Consider the following 22,889-nt stretch of genomic DNA (forward strand, 5'->3'; position numbering starts at 1 on the left):
GTGGAGTTTTTTTTTTTTTTTTTTAACAGAAGATGCTAATGCGAAATCCCAGGTTGGGAGGAGCAGCATCTGCCTTAGACAAGGGGACGGAGGAGAAAAGAGCAATATCTGGGGCCCACCTGTGCCAACGCAACAGCTTCTCAGAGCCAGCCAGCTAGGACTGTGGGAAAGGGTGCCATAGAAGTAACTAACCACACAAGTAAGTGAACAGACACGTGTATAAGGACAGCAATGGTATATATATATATTTTAATACTCAATTAAAAACCATAGAGGCATTTATGGACAATAAAGAGAAGAAATGGGTACAAGGCAAGCCTTGGGGGAGTCACGAAGGAAGGGGAGACACTCTCTTTCTCAAAGCAAGTGACCTTGACCGAGTGAATGCTGGTGGGGTGAGAATTGTAATGTGCATTTTATGCAAATGTGTCTTATAGTAACAAACCCACAGGGGCTTCTGGGGGTTAAGAAGGCAAAATAGGGCACCAGCCACCAGGCCCTGGTTCTTGAGAGACAGCAGGAGCTCCAATGGCCACACTCAGGATCTCTCTTGCATGTGACTGGGAACTACAGGCCTGGAGAATCAATCTCTGCAGGACTTTCCTTCAACCCGTGCTCATCTGTGAGTCATTCTGTGTTTCAAATGACCCTCCTAAGAGGACATCAGGGGGCTCGACAGTTATGAATCATTCTGTGCCTGGCACTGGTGGTACCCACCTTTAATTTCAGTATGTGGGAGGCAGAGGCAGGTGAATCTCTGAGTTTGAGGGCAGCCTGGTCTACAGAGTGAGTCCAGGCCTGGCAGGGCTACATAGTGACACCCCCCTCACAAATGCATTCTGCTCTTCCAAAAGATCCCAGTTCATTTCCCACACCCACATTGGGTGGCCCACAGCCTCATGTAGATCCAGTCCCAAGGCATCTAACTCCCTAAGCACCCATGTGGTAATACATACATGCAGGTGAAATATGCACACACATAAAATAATAAAATAAATGAATCTTAAAATACAAAACAGGGTTAGTGAGCTGGCTCAGCGGGTAAAACTCCATCTTGACATCCTGAATTCAATCCTGGATCCTACCAGGGAAGGAGAGAACTTATTCTTCAGAGCTTCATGTAGGTGTGCACTATGCACACGCCTGCACTCTCACACATACTTTTACATGCAAATAATAACAGGGATAAATGCCTTCAAAAAGTGGAAAACAGAACAGAACAAATCACATTTCTTTCTTTCTTTCTTTCTTTCTTTCTTTCTTTCTTTCTTTTTTTTTTTTTTTTTTAGACAGGGTTTCTCTGTGTAGCCCTGGCTGTCCTGGAACTCACTCTGTAGACCAGGCTGGCCTCGAACTCAGAAATCCACCTGCCTTTGCCTCCCAAGTGCTGGGATTAAAGGCATGTGCCACCAATGCCCGGCCAAATCACACTTCTGTACTGAGTCACAGGCCAAATGATAAGAAACGCATAACAAAAAGTAGAGGCGAGTGTAGAAGAAGCCTGGCACCCATGGTCTCTGTGTGTAAACCAGCATGCGTGTCACAGGCCACTCGCCACACTCCCAGGCTCCTGGGAAAGAGTGAACAGAAGGCAGACCGCACAGTGCCTCAGAGTCTGCTTCTGATCGGGTGGGTTTTGCCAGTGTAGCTGCAGCAATGACTTAAAAGGAGTCGGGAACAAGTCTGTGTCTCTGGGATGGAGATATTTAAACAAGCCATCTTGAAAATGTTAAAAAATTAAAATTGTGGAAAGCCGAGCCATAGGTGCCATGTTTTGCCTGAAGTGGCAAAAACACCATCTGCCTTAGTCTCTGAGCAGCAGCCTCTTTCAAGGAGCAGGAGGCTCAACTGCAGGCTCGCGCTCGGCTCCAGATGGGGAAAACACACACGTTTATAGATGGTTTTCTGAGCAAGAGTAGTCAACATATTCATCTTCTCTTGGACATGTATATTAGTTGTCATAGCAAACCAAGCGCTGGTCTGAGAGGCTTCTGCCCCCGCCCCTGTGCGCACCCAGGAACTTCTGCAGGTCAATAGGTGGCAGCCTTCCCTCTAGCACCAAGCTGATTAGCGTACTTGATGCTGTTGGCAGTTGAGGAATGGAGCAGTTTGAGAGCTACACATACAGCTCGGGCATGGTCACTGAGTGTCCCACAACACTGTACAAGGCCAAGTCTCATTAGCTACTTGGTTACAACCCACTTCTGGTAAGTACAGTGCATCTTACAAGTCCTGTTCTGTCTTAACTACGCAAGTAGGATAGATGGTCTTGGTGTTTCCATCTGACATTCTAGAATTGTCACTTGCCTGTTACCTTAAGAGGAGGGAAAGATTTAATGACTGGAAACTTGTTGAGTGTTTTGATATCTTAAAAGAAAGACACCTGAGTAGTATAAACCGGTCATATCCAGGAACCGCTGCAACCAGAACTCAGTTAAGAAGTAATTCAAAGGGGCTGGAGAGATGGCTCAGCGGTTAAGAGCACTGACTGCTCTTCCAGAGGTCCTGAGTTCAACTCCCAGCAACCACATGGTGGCTCACAACCATCTGTAGTGGGATCTGACGCCCTCTTCTACTGTGTTTAAAGACAGTAACAGTATACTCAAATAAATAAAATAAATAGATGATTAAAAAAAAAAAAGTAATTCCAAGCCAGGTGTGGTGGCCATGCCTGTAACCTCAGCATTCAGGAGGCTGAGGCAGCAGCATGAAGAATTTTTGGTCAGTTTGGGTTACATAGTGAAATCCTGTTACAAAACCAAACACATATCCAACTAAAAAAGAAAAAGAAAGTTACTTATCTTACTCAGTGAATGTGGAGGGCATTCTGAAAACCAGCTGAGAGTGACTTAAATGTGACCACCTCTTCCCTCCCTCTGTGACACCATCCTCATCTCAGGCTGATACAATGTGAGTGAAGCATTGACTGCTGCCATGACAAACTGAAATTGGTTCTTACGGTTCTCTGAAACTGATTTTTAAAGATAAGATTAGAATCTTGGGAATGAAGAAAATTTCAGAAAGGAGTAAATTTCACAACCGTCTCCTGAGATGGCTGCTGAGCTTGTCAACACTGTCCATAGGAGAATCCTGTCGGGAGAGCTCCAAGCCACCAACCCATTCTGCCTACGTTAGCTAGAGTGAGCATCAGTCATTAGCAATGAGACCACACAGAGGAGAAGAGAGGTGGAGACAGGAAGTCCCTGTGTTAGTGTTCCCCCAGTCCCAGTCACACAGGTCCACACAACAGGCTGCACCTCCAAGCACCTCTAACCCTACAGAGAAGGACATGACTGTCCTCCTCCTCGCCACAATACTCCGGCTTACGTCTGGGTGAAGGTGACAAGATCTGGTTAGTCACTGGAATCCATTCAGACCAACTGTGCTTTGCCTTTAATTGTCAGAATAGCACTAGGAACTAGGGTGGAGGGGACATTCTGTCTACTGAGAAACACATGACTGGGCTCTGAGAAAGGCACCTGAGGCCATCAGGGGGAGAGCCCATAATCTACAGTCAGTATGCTCCTAAAACTGGAGCCTCCAGTTGCAGATTCCAGACCTCCCCTCCTCACTTCTCCTGATAACACAGACACACACACACACACCCTGAAGTACTGAGAGAGTCAGGCCTGATGCACCTGTGAGGCAGGTCAGGCTCAGGCTCTGCTGCTGTCAGAATATTCACAGAAAGAAGAAACAACGGAAACGACCAGCTTAGTTATGTTAGGATCAGGATGTGTTAAGGAAGAGTGTCCTCTCGAGACGCAGATGCCCGAGCCAGGGGACTTGTAACGTCAGGTCCATGGGGTCTTGCTCATGTGGTCCTCATGGTCTCAGCACAAGAAAGTACAGTGTGGTTAAGGGACGCATACTAGGTTCTGCAGCAAGTTGGAAGCATAGCCACTGCTTGATCTAGAAACGCTTTTTCTTCTCTCTGGTTTTTAGAGGCAGGATCTTACTATTATGTAGCCCTACCTGGCCTGGAACTCATTATGTAGTCCAGACTAGCCTAAACCTCAGAGATCTTACCTGCTGATGCCTCCTTCATGCTGGGCTTAAAGGTGTGGGCTGTCATTCAAAGCTCTTCATTAAAAACAAAACATTTCTTTGTGTGTGTAAATTTGAATTCATGCTATAGCACATACATGGGCATCTACCCACTCAGCACTCAGCCACAAGGTCAGGGCTGCTGTTACAGGCACACCATACTTATTCTCTCTCTCTCTCTCTCTCTCTCTCTCTCTCTCTCTCTCTCTCTCTTTCTTTCTCTCTCTCCTTCCTTCCTTTCTTTCATTTTCTTTCTTTTCTTTTTCTTTTTGGACAGGGTCTCAACAGGAAGCTCAAACTCTCTACCCTCCTGCCTCAGTTCTTAAGTGCTAAGATTACAAGTGACCAACTTCAGTAATTCACCACCTGGCTCCAGTCCAGTTTCCAATACCAATCTCTTCCATTGTGACGTATTCTTTGATAAGAAATTCTAGGAAGTCTTTAAATCACAAATATGCTTCAACACTCCACAGTCATCCTGCTTTCTTTCCCCACTTAGTAAAAGCCCATCCTTTATCTTCAGTTTGCTTTGCTCTGTTGATGGCTTAGATTCTCTGACCTCTGTGCTGAGACGAAAAGCTCTGTATTAGCTTTCTCCTGCAACTTACTTCTTCCCAGCGTATTTCAAGTATCCTCTGTTTCGTCCATGGGTTCCATTCACCCAGTACTAAGCACCAAGCATTAGGCACCAGTTACAAAGGCCAAAGGCCAAAGGCCAACAATCAATCCCCAAACCAACCCAACGCCCCCAAATCAAACCCAGCATTGTTCCTGTCCTCAAGAGCTCACAGTCCAGGATCCTAACATGGGTCACTGTAAAACAACAAAGACACGAGAGATGCATAGTGTCTTAGAGACTGTGGGAAGGACCTAATCCAGCCTGTCCGAGTGCAAAGGCCTCCCTGTAGGCAATGATCCTAAATTTGACATTACAGGGGGACAGAAGAGCCAGAAACAGGGAGATGTGTGACAAAGCTACTCTGGGTCACTGATTTCTTCCTGTCTTCTTCGGAGTGCAGCCGCACTCACCTCCAGACAACCCTGGGCATCACACAGTCAGACAGCTAGCAGAGCTCTGTCAGCTAAGCAGTCATAGACGTGCCTGCCACACACCTGAAAAATGGTCCCTTGTTGTTTTTTCTTGTCTCAAAACAGTGTAACTTAAATGTGTTCACAGACCACACTGTGTCCTGAGATCTAATGTCTCACAGGTTTATTTATTTACTTAGAACTTTTCTTCTAAAGATTTGTTTTATTATTTTGTATGGATGCATGTGTACCATGTGTGTTTCTGGTGCCCTTAAAGAGGGCTTCAGATCCCCTGGGACTAGAATTACAAACAGCTGTGAGCTGCCATATGGGCGCTGGGAATCAAACCAGAGCCCTCTGCAAGAGCAGACAGTTCTCTTGACTGCTGAGCCAAATCTCCAGCCCCTCAGTTTTATGTTTCCGGTTTTCATGAGGTAAAGGTCTTTCAACAAAGCCTTGGCTGTTTTGTAACTCACTGTGTACACCAGGCAGGTCTTGAACTCACAGAGATCTGCCTGCCTCTGCCTCTCAGATGCTGGAGTTAAAGGCTTGCCTCACTACATCCCATAGTGTGTGTGTGTGTGTGTGTGTGTGTGTGTGTGTGTGTGTGTGTGTGATGTGACAGTGTGGGGGCAGGCACATGTGGAGGTCAGAGGACAATTTTGCCAGCTGGCTCTCTCCTTCCACTGTGTGGTCTGAGGATTGAACTCAGGCTGGCAGACTTGCAGGACAACCATTTACCCACTGAGCTACCTGACTGGACCAATTTTTTTTGGTTTAACTTCGATTATTTTTTCTGTTTTGGAGATGAGGTCTCATTGTAGCACTGGCCTAAAATTCCTGATCCTTTGGCCTCTACCTCGCCTAGTGCTACATTACAAGTGTCTGCTATGGTGCTGACCACAGCTAGTTTTAACAAAGGAGATATGTCAAAATGACCTGGCAAGGCTGTCAAACACCTTTCTAGCCTCCTCTGCTCCCTCTGTAAGAGGCTCTGATGCACAGCCATGCCCAGCTTCCCCATGGGTGCTGGAGATTCGATTTCACAGTAAGCAGGCTCAGCTGACGACCCTCTGCCCCAGACCCTACCCTCTTTATATAATATGCTTGCCAGTGACTTTATAACTGACATGCTCATGATGGCTCATAGTTCAAGAGGCTGGGAAACATATAAGACTTACATGTGCGCCTTTCCACCACATCATGATATGACAAGCTTTGGTGTGAGCTTCAAATGCTTCACGGATGGTGTGGGAAGTTGAGCTTATACATGGTCTGTGTTGTTCGATGCTATGCTGATGCTATAGTTTGAACGTGCCCCAAGAGTTCATATGCTCGCAACTGGATTCCCTAGTTGATAAGCTGATGGTTTTGAAGGCAGACCCTTTATAGTACAATTAGGACCAGGCAAGGCTGTGAAGGCAGGGTACCCAGGATGCTTTAGAAGATACCTAGCTAGCAAGCCTACTTCCAACCATGTAATGCCCTCTGTCTTTTCAAGAGTTGGTTCTTTCCTTCTACCATGTGGGTTCTGAGGAATCAAACTCAGGGTATCAGGCTTGGCTTTGAGCTGCTTGGCACTGGGCATCTTACCTGCTCAGCCATCTTGCTGGCCCTCCCCATTTTATTCTCAATCTCTAACACACTCTATGGTATAAATACACACATTGTTGAATAAATCATTTCTATCTGCTAATGACAATCTCTCAGCTTTAAACATCACGCTTCTTTTTAACCTATATATTTAACTTAAAAACGATGTTATTGTTTATGGGCATGGGTGTTTGCTTGCATGTATGTAATGCATTGGGATTGGAGATGCAGATGGCTGTGAGCCATGATGTGGGTGAGACTAACCAAATCCATTTTATCTATCTATCTATCTATCTATCTATCTATCTATCTATCTATCTATCTATCTATTGAGAAGGCCTCACTATGTAGCTTTGTCCAGATCAGTTTCTTTGTTGATCAGGGTGACCTAGACTTAGAGACCTGATTGCTTTTACCTCTGAGGTGCTGGGATCAGGTTCGTGCCACCATCTCTAGCCATGTTCCTCTTGACCTTGTGAATATAAAAAGTGATCAGACTGTGACGCATGTGTGCACTCCACTCACCTTACTGTAGTTCAGTCTTCCTTTCTCTTGAGCCTAGAACAGAAAAGAAGAAATTAATTTCTGGCTGTTTTTGTTTCTTGTTGTTCTTTTAGCAATTATCTAGTGTTTTGCCTCTTAGTGAGTAAAATTCATAGGGCTGGATGACGGTTCAGTGGCTAAGAGCATGCACTGCTCTTCCAGAGAACACAAGTTCATGTCCATGGTCCATAGTCACCTGGAACTGTAGGTCCAGGGGCAGCAGCCCCTTCACCCACATGCAGATGCCTTCCAGAAAATACACGAAGTTAGAAAGAATAGAAACATTAAAAAGAACAAAATTCAGTTCTTTTTCTCCACACTCCCTCTTTTATTTAACATATATTGAACTATATATTTATTCATAAAGTCAGTGATATCTCTGCCTACATATACATATATATGTATAGCTGAAGAGTTCTTTCAACTTTTGTTTGAAATGTATACATACACACAAACAAATATATATATACACACATCATATGCATGCATGCATGTGCATACAGCAGATACACACATACAGAAGAACTTGGGAAGTTGGGAAAAAAGAAAAACTGTACATTAAGGTCAAATTTGCTTCAATTTTTAAAAAAATTAAGTAAAAATTCAGAGTCTTCAATCTGTACTTGAAATTTTTAATTAAAAAAAATGTATGTGTCTGAGGATTTTGCCTGAATGTGTGTCTATATAACATGGAGGCCAGAAGATGTTGGATTCCCTGGGACTGGAGTTACAGATGATTGTGAGTCACCATGTGGGTGCTGGGAATCAAACCCAGGTCCTCTGCAAGAGCAGCCAGTACTCTTAACTGCTGAGCCATCTCCCTAGCCCACTGTTTTTAATAGAGACCTTGGATTTCCAAAAGACTCTGAGGAGTCTGAGCTTAGTACTGAGATACAATGTTTCAATAAGAATATGGGTCTATTCTTGAAGGTATTTAAAAACCAGGTTATTCTCTGCTCAGATACTTTATATGTATCTGTTCATGGGAATATTTTCTAAAATAAAATAATGGCTATATTGAAAATCCTTCTGAGTTGGATGTAGGCACACACCTGACCAGGACTGAGGAGGCAGAGCCAGGTGGATCTCGGTGAGTTCGAGGCCAGCCTGGTCTACAGAGTGAGTTCCAGGGCACAGGCCTAGATCTGAGGAATAACTCCTGGATGGCTTGGGAAGATCTCAACAGCACCAGTTCTGCTCCACACTTGCTTGTTTGCTTTTTTGAGACAAGGTGTTGATATGTAGTTCAGGATGACCTTGAACTGGTGATCCTCCTGCCTCAGCCTTCTGAAGCGGTTATCCCTCTATGCTAGGATTACCAGTCACGAGCCATTACTGACTTCCACACTTTGAGTACTTCAACTCCTAGATGTTTGTTTGGTTTTTAGACAGGGACTGGTGGGGGCTGGCCCTGTACTTGATGTGACTCTCCCATCTGTCTCCAAATGCTAGAATTACACTAAGCACCACCATGCCTGACCCGGCTGACTCCTGAGTCCATTTGGGACTGACGGACACTCTTCCCGTTGTCCGTTCTGCCCTTGTTCTCGCTGATGGCTATGACTTGTTCAGGCGTGCACAGCACTTTGTTTTTCTTAGAGAAAATATCTCAAGTAATCCAGGCTGGCCTCGAACTTGATGGTAGCTGAGGGTGGCCTTCAACTCTTGATTCTTTTGTCGGCACTTCCAAGGGCTGGGATTATAGGTGTATGCTTCCAAGTATAGCAGATACTTTCTAAATGCACAAATTGCATAATTTCTCTAGCGTGTTCCTATTGTCAAAGCACCCCTCCCCCACCAACACCGTGGGTTCACCGCTGGCTTTGTCTGTTCTAAGCATCTCCTCTTCTTGCCTGCTCTTAACAAGCAAGCTGTGTTGAAAATGTTGTGAGTGGCACTTGTTAGAGTCCTTGCCTTTGGGTCATAAGTACATGTTACAGCCTGCTTTGCTACAGAACTGTTTTCCTCCAGACTTTGTTTATAGAGCAAGTATCACAGAGAGCTCCAGTATCCTGAAGCACTTGTGATGGACACATGCTATTTTCAAACCTTGACCTCTCTTTTTACTTTGTATTTCTAGCTTGTTCCCCACCCCTCGAACCCCACCACTGCCTTTCACCCAGTAGAGTTGTCTATACTGGCCAGCCTGCACTAAAAAAAAGAAAAAAGCATCTGTAACACACAGTGTAAATTCTGCAGTCATACAAACTGAGCAAACTGTGACTACTAGAGTGGGACCCACCTCAGTGGTCCTTTTATTCTCTCCCTCTCCCTCCCTCTCCCTCTCTCTCTCCTCCCTCTCCCTTTCTTCCCTCTCCCTTTCCTCCCTTTCCCTCTCCCTCCTCCGCCTCCCTTTCCCTCTCCTCCCTCTCCCTCTCCTCCCTCTCTCCCTCCTCTCTCTCTCTCTCTCTCTCTCTCTCTCTCTCTCTCTCTCTCTCTCTCTCTCGGCTTGCCAAGGAATTTACTGTGCAGTTCAGGCTGACCTAGAACTTTTGATCTTTCTGCCTGAGTCTCCTAAGTATTGGGATGATCAGCATATGCCAACATACTTGATCTGAATATCATTTTTTATTTGGTCTCAGCAAACAATTTAGGTCTGTGAAACTATTTCACCCTAGATTGCTTAGCTTGTATGTAAAAGGATCATTCATTTCAGAAAACAAATATAGTAAATATTTAAACATTTAGAAATAAATAATACATATTGTATTTCCAGTTGATATTAGGTATACAACGTATTATACACACACACACACACACACACACACACACACACACAGTAGATCCTGACATAATTTTTTATAAAAAGCTCTAGAATTTATATTGCTATAAATTCTAGTGAGAGTTAGAAACAAAGACCACACTGTAGCTCCTTGGTCTTACATGAATTGCTATCCATTCAGTCAGCAAACATTCAAGCAGCAAGTGCTACAAGCGAGGCTGAGTCTGGGCCCAGCCATCAACAGAACAGATGAGGCCTCTGCACTCACTGGCTCATACATGTGGGACCCACAGAATTATTACACAGGCTTACACAGGCTCCTGAGGGCCAGGAAATGCTCTTTCTTGCTCAGTAGATTAGTGTCTGAATGAATGAATGGAGGGATGGAGGGATGAATGGACAGAGGGATGAATGTTTTCTATTTTAATGTGTTGCTTGTATACTGTCTATTCAAGAGACTAAAGTAGCTTACTGCTTCTAGGAAAGCTGAATTAACTAATATATGGTTAACAAAGAGTCCTTACTGATGCTTTGTGTATGTGTGTGTGTGTTATATGCGTGTAAACATGTGAGTGTACATGGCCATTCTGCACACATATGGAGGTCAGAGTAAATGGAGGGTGTCTTCCTCTATTGTGCTCCACTTTATTTCTTTGCTTGATAATGGGTTTCTTCTCATTCAGCTAGAAGCTGTTTTGGGCCAGGGCAGCTGTTTTGTAGCTGGGCAGTGAGCTCTTGGGACCCACCTGTCTTTGTCCCTTTGTGCTGCAGTTATAGGCATGTGTAGCCACACCAGGCTTTTTTATAAGGTATTTGAATGCAGTCCTCAGACCATATGCTTGTAGACCAAGCGCTTTTATCCTCTGAGCCATCTTACAAACTCCAATTCAGTTTTACCCATTTGTCCAATGTCGTGCTTTCATTTTCTATTTACAGGTAGATATCAGGGAATCCCAACTACCAACTGTACAAGCCAACCTCAAGGGCGCTGTTAAGGTAGAGCAGGGGAAGGATGGGAGAGGGAGGATGCAGCCACTGGCTAGGACCTTCCAACGTGGACTGCTGAGATGGCTCGGTGGGTAAGGGCAAAGAACTGACTCCTACGAGTTGCCCTTTGACATTTACATGTGTGCTGTGATGGCACATGTATGGTGTACAAACACACACACACACACACACACACACACACACACACACACACACAAGTAAGTAAATGTAAAAATTAAAAAAAGAATACTTTATAGATCAGGAGTTTCTAAGTTCTTGGCTCTCTCAGATTCTGGGCTGGTGGTTAAGACTCACCCAGGTAGCCTGTGAAAAGCAGAAATTCCCAATTCCCTGTCTGTCGATTCTGATTTGAGATCACTGGCCTGGTCTCTAACATCCTTTCCAATTTATGCTGCTCTGTACGTCAGTGCTGAGTGAAGAGAACACCAATATGGCCTCCGTAGGACCTGAGAACACCGGGCTGTAATGTTCCCCTTCCTGACACCTGCCACTTATCATGTGTACTTCCAGCAGAGCAAGATATTATTAAAATAACTTTCTCATTGGGGCCCAAAATAGGCTAACACGAAGTAAGGCTGCACTCCGGCAGCCAGTCCTCCTGACACAGTGCTCCTCTCCAGGGCCCAGCAAACCCTGTTTCACCTGGCAGTTCCCTGGGGCCTTCATTAGGAGGGTCTTCAGAGGGGCTCTCTCATCGCCCATGTGATTTCAATCCAGGTCATGAGCAAAGAATGTACGGTTCCCAGTCTTCAGCAGTTCACAGAGAACGTAGAGTTTGAGCCTTGTTTTATCCTTTAAAACTATGAAAATAGACAAGAACGTGCTCGGAGCTCATGGCCCGGAGCTCCTCGGACAGCCCGAGTGAACACTGGACTTCCTACAGAAGCACCGCAGGCCAGGTCTGCTGGAGGGTGGAGGAAGCCGTTCCTTCTCAAGGCTATGCTTAGGTCTGTGAGGACCATGGCAGACAGATTCCTGTTGGTAAGTAATAGGCTTAGGCTCTCTATTGGTCAGGTGACAAAGAAGGATTAGATGACATAAACAAACTGTTTCCAATTTCCAACTACTATTGTCTGGACTTGAAAGCTGTATATTGGGACACTATTTTTTTCTAAGTGTACAAAAACTAATAGTTCATAGTGTGTGTGTGTGTGTGTGTGTGTGTATGTGTGTGTATGTGTATGCATGTGTGTGTATGCGTGTGTGCATGTGTGTATATGTGTGTGTATGTGTGTATGTGTGTGTGCATGTGTGTATATGTGTGTGTATGTGTGTGTATATGTGTGTGTATATGTGTGTGTGTGTATGTGTGTGTATATGTGTGTGTATGTGTGTGTGTGTGTGTGTATGTGTGTATGTGTATGCATGTGTGTGTATGCGTGTGTGTGCATGTGTGTATGCGTGTGTGCATGTGTGTGTATGTGTGTGCATGTGTGTATATGTGTGTGTATGTGTGTGTATATGTGTGTGTATGTGTGTGTGTGTGTATGTGTGTGTATATGTGTGTGTATGTGTGTGTGTGTGCATGTGTGTGTGCATGTGTGTGTGTGTTTGTGTGTGTGTGTGTTTCCAAGAGACTGATCATCTTTACCCATGATGTTATTTTTCCCAAATGTTATCTGTTATGTCTAACTTTGTATCTTAGGCTGGCCTTGAACTCACAGCAACCTTCTTAAAGCTTTTCAGCTCTGGTATTCCAGGCTTTCAGTGATGGGAACTGAACCTGGAAGGTTCTATGTAAGAGCGGCATGTGCTCTTAACTGCCGAGCCATCTCCCAACCCTGCATGTTATTACAGTTTTATGTTTCATTATTTCAGACAGTGGTCAGAAGGCAAGACAATTACACTGGTGACTTTTTTTCCCTGCCCAGCAAAGTCATCAGTCTCTTCAGTAGTGAAGCTAGGCACGCCCACTGTTTTCCTATGGGTTTACTAAGTCATCTGTAGGCTCTGAGCCCCTGCAACTGTTTACTTCTCTACTACCATACAGGCATTTATTTATTTACTTATTTATTTATTTATTTATTTGGTTTAAAACAGTGTTTCACTGTGTAGCCCAGGATGACCTCAAACTTGTGATATGCCTGTCTCAATCTCCAGAGAACTGTCAATCATTTAAGTGATCATTGATGACTCTAATAGCTATGTCTCTCCACACTGTCACAAAACGTGACAAAAACAATAGAAGGGAGGGAGGGAGGAAGGAAGGAAGGAAGAAAGGGGGAGAGAGGGAGGAAGGAAGGAAGGAAGGGGGAAGGGAGGGAGGAAGGGAGGGAGGGAGGGAGGGAGGAGGGAGGGAGGAAGGAAAGAAGGAAGGGGGGAGGGAGGGAGGAAGGAAGGAAGGAAGGGGGGAGGGAGGAAGGAAGGGGGAGGGAGGGAGGGAGGGAGGAAGGAAGGAAGGGAGGAAGGGAGGGAGGAAGGAAAGAAGGAAGGGAGGAAGGGAGGGAGGAAGGAAAGAAGGAAGGGAGGAAGGGAGGGAGGAAGGAAGGAAGGGGGGAGGGAGGGAGGGAGGGAGGGAAGGTTATTTTGGCTCACAGTTCAAAGAGCTGACAGTCCAAGGGGTTCACAGTCTGAGGGGCTGACAGTCCTAGGGGCTCAATGTCTAAGGGGTTCACACTCTGAGGGTGCCATCCATCAAGGCAGGGAAGGGACAGCAGCAAGCATGAGGCAATTGGGGAGAGAGAGAGATGAATGCTGGATTCTGCTGGTTTCTCCTTTTTACCTAGACCAGGACTTCAGCCATGGACTGGTGACCCCCACAGTAGGGTAGGTCTTTCCACCCCAGGTAACCTAATCTAGCAACTCCCTCATAGATATGCTCAGGGTTTGTTTCCATGATGAGTCTAAATCCCCTGAAGGTGACACTCAAGATTAATCATTATATCCTTGTTTGGCTATAAAAATATCCATGCTTTAAAAGTGTTTTGCTTTTGTACTGGCAGAAATATCAATTATCCCTGGGTTCTTTCTAGAAACCAAGGCCCATTTTGTTTTGCTTTTTGAGACAAGGCCTCACTCTGTAGCTTAGTCTGACCAGGGACTCAGTTTATAGTCTAGGCTGACCTCAAACTGTGGCAATCCTGTCTTAGCCTCCTAAGCTGGGATTACAAATGTGCACTACTATGGAGAAAACAGGTCTTTCTGAAAAACAACTGTTTGTGCGTCTGCACTGAGAGGCACCGGGGGAGAGTACAGTGCATATTTAGAAAGGAGGCTCGGGAGGGCACACAGCCTCTGTTAGGGGAAGCACATCTTCACCCTTCACCAGAGTGGTCTGAGTACAGTGTGAGACAGAAATGGACCGGATCCACTTACCCCAAAGTTAGAGCAGTGCAGAGTTCTGACTGCCAGGCTTTCCAGTTACAAGGCTTGAATATCAGGAATGGGGAAAGCCTTCTCCACACTGCCTGAATTGTTCTTGCCTATTCATAATATAGCACAGGAGGAAGTCAATCCCACTCAGAGCTCAACTACGGGACTATTACGTCATACCATCTTTTCATCTGAGAACCAGAGGGAAATGTCAATGTTGTTAAAAATAGTTTTTCATATTCTCCTCCTTTGGTCCACTGGGAAGTGAGGAAGAAATACACAGACATGGAAAAGCTGGGCAGTGGTGGCACATGCCTTTAATCCCAGCACTTGAGAGGCAGAGGCAGAGGCAGGAGGATTTCTGAGTTTGAGGCCAGCCAGTTCCAGGCCAGCCAGGGCTATACAGAGAAACCCTGTCTTGAAAAAAACAAACAAAGACAAAAACAAACAAACAGACAGACAGACATGGAAAGCTACAGTGACCAAATCTTAAAAGAGAACAAAGGTGCTGGTGTTTTCCACTTAATAAATCTCTCTCTGCTCAGAGGTCTTAAGTATTCCTAACCATCTGCCTGATTTCCTATGCTTCTGGAGAATCTGGGGAGGCACAAACTTAAAATTGCCCAGTTTGACCAGGATAAAACAAACAAACGTCTACTGCAACCTCAGAATTGCCATGAACAAGAAACCAGGATAATCATAGGGGCATTTGCCCAGTAGAAGGCCCTACAACAACGGCCATCGACCTGCAGGGTGCACCTCAAGCCTTCTGTGTTGAGAATCTATAGGCTGGCTTTTCCATTTCCAGCCGGCCCGGTTTCCCAGCTTTGGTGCCCCGCTCGCCTCTGACCACCTCTCACCGACACCTGGCAGCTCTTCCCTTCTCTTTCCATCTGACAGTTTTAGCTCGGACACAGTTTTCTCTGAACTTCCTTAACTTTCCAGGATCAGCGGGTTCCTCAAAGTCTTAACTGGTCTCCACTATGTCCTTGTTCCTCAGATTCCATCAGTGTAACCACAAGGCTTTGATGCTATCTGGCTTACAAACATTTCAGCGTCTGCTTTACAAGCACTGTATCAAGTTCACAGGCAACTATTCTGTGTCTGGTTATTTTTAATTTAGTGACATTCATACAACATAAAATTCACTACTTTAACCGCCTTAAGTGATACACGTCACTGGCGTGCCACACTCACACTGTTGCACAATTATCACCATCAAGTTCCAAACATTTGTTTATTACTGCAAAGGGAAGATGTACCCTTTAAATGGTCCCTCCTATTTCCCCTGCCTCACAGCCCCTGGCAACCATCAATCTGACTTCTGACTCTGAATGTCCAGCCCTTGCTGGATATTGTTTATTTGTTCTGTTATTTTAAAACATTCATTCATTCATTCATTCATTCATTCTTGTGTCTATGAATGTGTGCATATACCACACCAAGTGTGTGCAGGTCAGACAAAAGCTTGCAGAGGTGGGCTACGTTTCTCCTTCTAGCATGTGAGTCCTGGGTTTCAAATTTAGGTTGTCAGGCTCCATGGCAAGGGTCTAATGCCTGAAACCCTCACCAAGTACTGTTTTTCATTATTTAGATTTTTACATGTTTAAAAAAAGCATACTGTCCAAGTGGGAAAATGTTAAAAAAAAAAAAAAAAACTGTATGGTTTTAGGACAATATGGCCATCAATGTCTGTGCAATCTATCAAGTCAACATGGAGAACTAGGGTTCTTTTGCCTGCCCCCCACCCCCTTCTTTGAGACAGTCATGTAGCCCAGGATGGTCCTTAAACTTAGTATGTAGCTAAGAAAGGTCTTGAACTTCTGGCCCTCCAGCTTCCAAGAGCTGGGATGACAGACATGAGCTACTACTTTCAACTTTTCCAAAATTAACAGCACAGCTAAATTTCTTCAAAATACATTTATTTTCTTATATTTATTTTATTTTCTATGCTATGTAGTCCTGGCTACTCTTGACCCCACAGAGATCCCTCTGTTTCTTGCCTCCTGGGTGCTGAAATTAAAAGTATAGTTGATCACATCTGGCTGTACAAAATCTTTTAAATATTGTAGTGGCTAGTTATCATTTCAGAGAATTCTGTATTTGTCTTTTACTGCCTGTCTTCTATATTTCATCTGAATTCAGCACTAGAAAGAAAGAAAGGGGACTGGAGAGTTGGCTCAGAGGTTAAGAGCACTGACTGTTCTTCCAGAGGTCCTGAGTTCAATTCCCAGCAACCACATGCAGGCTCACAACCACCTGTAATGGGATCCAATGTCCTCTTCTGGTGTGTCTAAGGACAGCTACAGTGTGCTCACACACACACACACACATGCACACACGGTAATTATTGGTGTGTACCACCACACCTGGGTGCTTGCTTTTCTCTGAACTCTCTACATGCATGCCCAGCTGTGTCATTTTTCATGGCTTTCTTTCCTGGGAAGTGTCCATTGCCATCTCCATAAGCAAGCCCTTCTTTAGGACCTGTACCGCACACCGCCATTTCTTTTTTCTTTTTCTTTCTTTCTTTCTTTTTTTTTTTTTTGTTTTTAGCAACCATTCTTTTTTTTTTTTAATTGGATGTTTTATTTACATTTCAGATGCCATCCCCTTTCCCCATTTCCCCTCCCTAGAAAACCCCTATCCCATGCCCCCTTCTCCTTTTTGCTTTTATACAATTTTTTTAATGTTAACCAACGGCTTTATAAATTTGGTAATGCTCAATATCAATCAGAAGTGTAACCTAATACCCAACCTAGATATATCAACTATCTTTGACTGGCGGAGACATGCGAACATCTGCCTCCATGTCTGGTCCCCCTCTCTCTTTCTCTCTCATCACCTAGCTCCTCCTCTTCTTCTCCTCCTCCTCCTCCTCTCCTTACTTCTCCTCTCCTTATTCCTCCTCTCCTTACTCCTCCCACCTTAGTTCCTCCTACATATCACCCTTCCTGTTAAAATAAAACTTTTCTCTCAAAATACAGTTAGAGCATAACTATACCAATTTATGTCAGTAAGGTGCAAGATAGTCATAATACCCAGTCCATCATTTTGTTGACTAAGCAGAACCTCTGTCATCTCTCCTAACTAAGAGACTTAGTTCTGAACCTGGCTTTTTTTTTTTTTTTTTTTTTTTCTTGGCTTTAGAATGAGTGTCAGCTGAAAACCATCCTCTCTAATCTTTTCTCTCAAAGTAAACAGCAACAATTGGCTATGAGACTATAAGTTTTCAACCCCATCAGAAATCCAGAATGACTGAGTTGACTGAAATTATGGGAAACGTAAAGCATAGCTTCTAAAACATAGCCAATTTATAGAGACTGCTGAACACCTGGACAGTCCCTATACTACAGAATGTTGGAGCATCCAATCTTCAGCCTTCTGGCCCTGGATCATCTGACAGACCCAGTGATGCAGAATTATTAAGGGCTGATTACTCTGTCTTGGCAGATATAATCAGTCGACTATTCTGTAAGTGTGTCCTTTTCTGGACAGTGATTTGTCTGTAGATGGAAAGAGGCAATTCTTGCCTAGTGGCTGACTCACCACAACTGGCATAATTCCAAAGATGCTCAATTTCTTCTTAGAATCCAAGACAGGAAGCTGTCAGGAGCAGACAGGTCTCTAATCAAAATGAACATTAATACAGAAATGTTTGTAACATCAATTCTGTGGATTTCTGATGTTTTGAAAACGAACTATTCATGTAAGGCAATCTGGACTGTTGTCTGTTAACTCCTCTCAGCTATTTCCAAATAAAATATAGAAAACACCCTAACAATAAACTCAGAGCCATGAATTTGCTATAGGCTCTTAACTCACAGGCTAACCATCTCAAATAAGTTAAGAAAGTTAAAGAAGGACTGGGTCTAAGCCTTGTATTCCTAAATGTGTTATACAGGCACAATGCCTATGATAGTAACAATATTCATCTCACTTTTATATTAATAAGAAGCTCGTACCAATGAAAACCTTAAATTTGAAATCAAAGTAAATTTTGTACCATTTAAGAAATTATAACTTCATCTTAATAACAATTATACATATTTCTACCAGTAGGTTATGGCTATGCAATAAATCCTAGCTAATCCTTCCTGTTCCACCAAAACCACTACTTTTCCCTAGAAAGACAGCCCAATATTAAACACCTCAGTCCCCAAGCCCAGGGAATAGGGGCGCTGACTCTTCTTTAACTTCTTCAAGCTGATTATGGGTGTTGAGATATTAGAAGGGGTTGGGGAAGAGTAAATTGATAAGCCTCTGACACTGTGTCTTCACTGCATCCAGCTGGAATTCTAGGACATCAGAGGTTGGAGCAGGTCTGTTCAGCTTGCCTGATGAGTAGATACACCAAGGCTATGTATTCTAAGATACTGCCTGAGTTAGAGCACCTGGGATCCCCACTTCCTCTGGGTTCTTAGAGATTGGGGGCAGAGCTGCCACCCAAGATCTGCTCAGTGCTCTGGCCCAGACCGGAAGGAACCAGTGCTCCGGGCAGGGAGTGACTTCCTGGGTCCTTGTGAGTCCTACTTACTCCCTGTTTGGGGTGAACGTTGCTGTCTGCTTACCTAAGATACTACCTGGGTTAGAGTTCCTGGGAGCCCCGCTTCCTCTGGGTTCTGTGTGATTGGGGGCAGAGCTGCCGTCTTGGATCTGCTCAGTTCCTGGGCCCAGACCGGAAGGACTCACACTGCCATTTTTAAAGCCACATCCCAGCTTCTTTCCTCTGCCCATCCCTCCTCTGGTATTAATTACACTGACATTTACATCTGTACATTACTGTCTCAGGGAATCATCTTAGGGCTGTACCCTTTGTAGTCAGTCACTTTGTTCTCTGACAATACAACACAGGAACCCTGACCCCCTCCCCCAACCCCTCCCCACACTGGTTGTGGCCTTTCGTTTGGAGACAGGATCCTTTTAAAACAAATCATTACTTCTCGTGTCTATGAATGTATGTTTTAGCTGCATACATCTGTGTGCCATGTACATGTCTGGTGCCCACAGGAGCCAGAAGAAGGCGATGGACCCCTTAGGACTGGAGGTATAAATGTTATGAACTGACATGGGGGTGCTGCGAATTTAACCAGGTTCTCTGGAAGATTAAAAGGTACTTTTAATCTCTGAGCTGTCTCTCCAGCCCAGGACAGGTTCTCCGTACATAGTCTAGGCTGGCCTCTAACTAAGAATTCCCCCCCCCCTCTCCTGAGTGCTGGGATTCTTTTTATTATAATTTATTTATGCGGATTTGAGACAAGGTCTCAACTAGCTCAAGTTGGCCTCAAACACCCTGTCTCGCCATTTGACTTGTGACCGTCTCATGTACACCCACCAGGGGCTAGGATTACAGATACATACTTCCATGCCTAGGTTTCCGTGGTGCTGGGGACTGAACCCAGGGCCTAGTCCACGGCTAGGCAAGTACCCTGACAACTGAGCTACATCTCTAGCCCAGGGTGTGATAACATAAGGGATATTTTAATTCAGAAGACATCTAGACTTACGGCATAATCGAGGTCATTCAAATAGTTCTTTCAAATGCTCACAACATATACCTTCTACGTAGAGAATAGTGTTGACATTATTTCCTTAGCAATGCCTCAAACTAGTGCAGGCATGATGGCATATACATGTACACTCAACGCTTGGGATCAAGAACTCAAGATCATTTCCAGAGCCAGCCTGGGCTACATCAGACCCTGTCTCAGTTAATCGTACATACATTCCTCCCCCGCCCCAACAAGAAACAATTCAAACAGTCTTAAATAACTATAGAGTTTTGTACATGCAGCAAATGAGGGCTCTCCTTCATTTAAGAAACTGCATGTATCATTTTTATGCACAGCTGACTTATCTAACAGTCGTTGTTTTCCTTTGTGAATAAAAAGTAACAGCATGCTGTCCAGGGACAAGTGCGGAACAGTTAGCAACGATAATGTGTAATACATTTAGGGTATTTTATGGCTGGTTATGACAGTGTCAGAACGCGGCAAGCCTAAGTGACATGCCAGTACTTTCAGGAACAGCCAAGAATATAATCATAATTCTTATTTCTTCAGGTGACTTATAATGGCAGCAGCAAACTAGCAGGATCATTAAAAATAAAGCTTGCTGACCTGCAATGGCCCCTGGATGCCCTGAGAGAGGCAGAGGCTGCAGTTCTCTGAAGGATTCACTGGCTTTTATTAGCATCAAAATGAAGACTGCCGTAATGACTGCCTCCCTGGTGAGCCACCCATTCACTGACTGCAGAGTTTACACTTACATTTCAAATTAAGGATAGTGAGGATCTGTTCAGAAAGGAGACAGCGCTCAACACACACTCTGCTGTCATCTGGCCCAGGCCTCTGTCCCTGACTGTCTCCTGAGTGAGGGTGGATATGCTTACAGCTCAGGGGTTGGCAACACAGTATCGATCGATGATTGTTAGGATAGCTGAAGGAGGCTTCCAATGAGGCAGAGCCTGATACAAAACTCCCAAGGTACTCTTCCGTCTAGCCTGGCACTGCTGCTGAACAGGTACTACGAGGAAGTAATCTTGCTTCCGTGACCAGTCCACAATCCTCACTCTCAGAATACATTCGACACTGTGTTTGTGCACAGCAGAAAGTAACTCTGCATGTGGCAATGAGACAGCACCCGGGTCTCTAGCATTGCAAACAAGAACTTCTTTCTTCTAGATTTATTCACTGTATGAGAGCTTTCCCATCTATGTCCGTGCACCCCTTTGTGATTAATGCCTGCAGAGGCTGAAGGGGGCGTCGGATCTCCTTGGAACCACACTGAGTCACTATGGAGGTAAGGCAACCATAGCTGGGTCCTTAGCAAAAGCAACAAGTGCTGTTAACTGATCAGTCGTCTTGCCAGCTCCTTTTTCTCTCTTTTAAAAAATGTATTTATTTGCCGGGCAGTGGTGGTGCACGCCTTTAATCCTAGCACTTGGGAGGCAGAGGCAGGTGGATTTCTGAGTTCGAGGCCAGCCTGGTCTACAGAGTTAGTTCCAGGACAGCCAGGGCTACACAGAGAAACCCTGTCTCGAAAAACCAAAAAAAAAAAAAAAAAAAAAAAAAAGTATTTATTTTTATTTTATATATATGAGTGTTTGCCAGCCTTTGTGTGTCTGGTTCCCAGGAAAGTCAGAAAGGGCATCAGATCGATTGGAACTAGAGTTACAGGTGATAGTGGATCACCATATGGGTGCTGGGAGTTGAACCTGGGTCTTCAATAAGAGCAGTCAGTGAGTGACAATTGCTGAGCCATTTCTCCATTTCTCTTTTTCTTGTTTATTTTTTTTTGAGACAAGCCTTACTCTGTAGCCCTGGCTGTCCAGGAACTAGTTATGTAGACCAGGCTGGCCTTGAGCTCAGAGATCCACTTACCTCTGCCTGCCCAGTGTTGGTATTAAAGGCGTATGCCACTAGGCCTAGCATTTAAATGTATTATTTTTAAGTTTTTAATTGTTTACTATTTTGTAAGCAAGCACATGCAAGTGTGGTAGTAAGAAGACAACGTCTGGGGTGCTCCCTTCCTCCACCCTGAGGTGTCGGATTGCTCTCAGGCCACAGGCCTATCCACAGATACCTTTACTGCTCATTCACCTCGTTAACTGTCAACTCCCGTGGAAGGGCTTAAATAGAGATATATCTTTTTCTTGTATTGCATCTCCTACTTAAGAAACGTATGTGTCAGATTCATTTGAGAAACTAAAGCATACTTCAGAAATGATCCAGTTCAACGCCATAACTACAGAAGACAACCAAACGGATAGGAGAGAATGTGATTGCAGTTATACAGCGCTGCAGAGGCCAGGCCAGAGCCCAGGCCAGCTCACAACTCCCGCCCTCCACAGGCACTTCGCTCATACCAATTTGACAAAACAGGACTGCCAAGAGCCTTCCCTAGAGACAAGCAAAATGTAAATATATGCATATAGTCTCTCTCTCTCTCTCTCTCTCTCTCTCTCTCTCTGACAAATGGGTGCCTATTCCAAGCACCTGGGCCAGGATTAGTAGTAATTAACAAATGAATTTGTTATTATTCTTAAGGATCTTACAATTGAATCCAAAACTGGAGGAAGTCAGGGCAATAGAAGGGTAAACAGAAAATAATAGAAGGGTAACGTCAGGAGCAAACTGGATGCCAGCGAGGAATCTCTGTGATTTACAATGGAATGCCCTCTTATGCTATACAAATCCTGTGTACTCTGACTCTGAGGCACTCACAGATCATCATCTCGCTGAGGCTTACATACGCATGTTATCATAATCTAGATGACTAAGGTAACCTATGTAAAGAGCTGTTAATCTGAAGAATGAGGTCCTCACATGGGAAATTCGTTTTGAGTTTCTCTTCTCTTTACCAGGAACCCCTTCTTCACAACTCGGACAGGAAAGCTAGTGGGATGGACAGCAAACAGCAGTTTTTCCCAAGGGATGGGGGCTTGAAGTGTGCACAGGGTAGATGGGTGGAGGGTGGGAGCTGTCTGCTCACAGCGTCATCTCAGTTCGTGCTGGCCTCCACACAAGGTCCACCTGAGTTGAGCTGATGGTCAGGAGACACGCTTTTCTGAATGGTTTCCCTTTGAATCTAAAAGTCCATCTGGAAATAATGACTTTGGTTTTAGGACATTTCA

General features: G+C 44.5%; 1 protein-coding gene across 4 annotated transcripts in view; it reads right to left on the bottom strand.

Annotated features, from left to right (window-relative positions):
- Pdss2 (decaprenyl diphosphate synthase subunit 2) overlaps positions 1 to 22,889 on the bottom strand; it is a 227,093-nt gene that overhangs the window by 28,354 nt on the left and 175,850 nt on the right. For all 4 annotated transcript variants that reach the window (XM_076917055.1, XM_034523718.2, XM_076917054.1 and 1 more), the window contains exon 7: positions 7,195 to 7,227. In XM_076917055.1, coding sequence (XP_076773170.1) covers positions 7,195 to 7,227 — 33 coding nt within the window. The remainder of the gene's footprint in view (positions 1 to 7,194; positions 7,228 to 22,889) is intronic.

Source organism: Arvicanthis niloticus, chromosome 20, assembly GCF_011762505.2.
Source record: "Arvicanthis niloticus isolate mArvNil1 chromosome 20, mArvNil1.pat.X, whole genome shotgun sequence".
NCBI classification, from domain to species: domain Eukaryota; kingdom Metazoa; phylum Chordata; class Mammalia; order Rodentia; family Muridae; genus Arvicanthis; species Arvicanthis niloticus.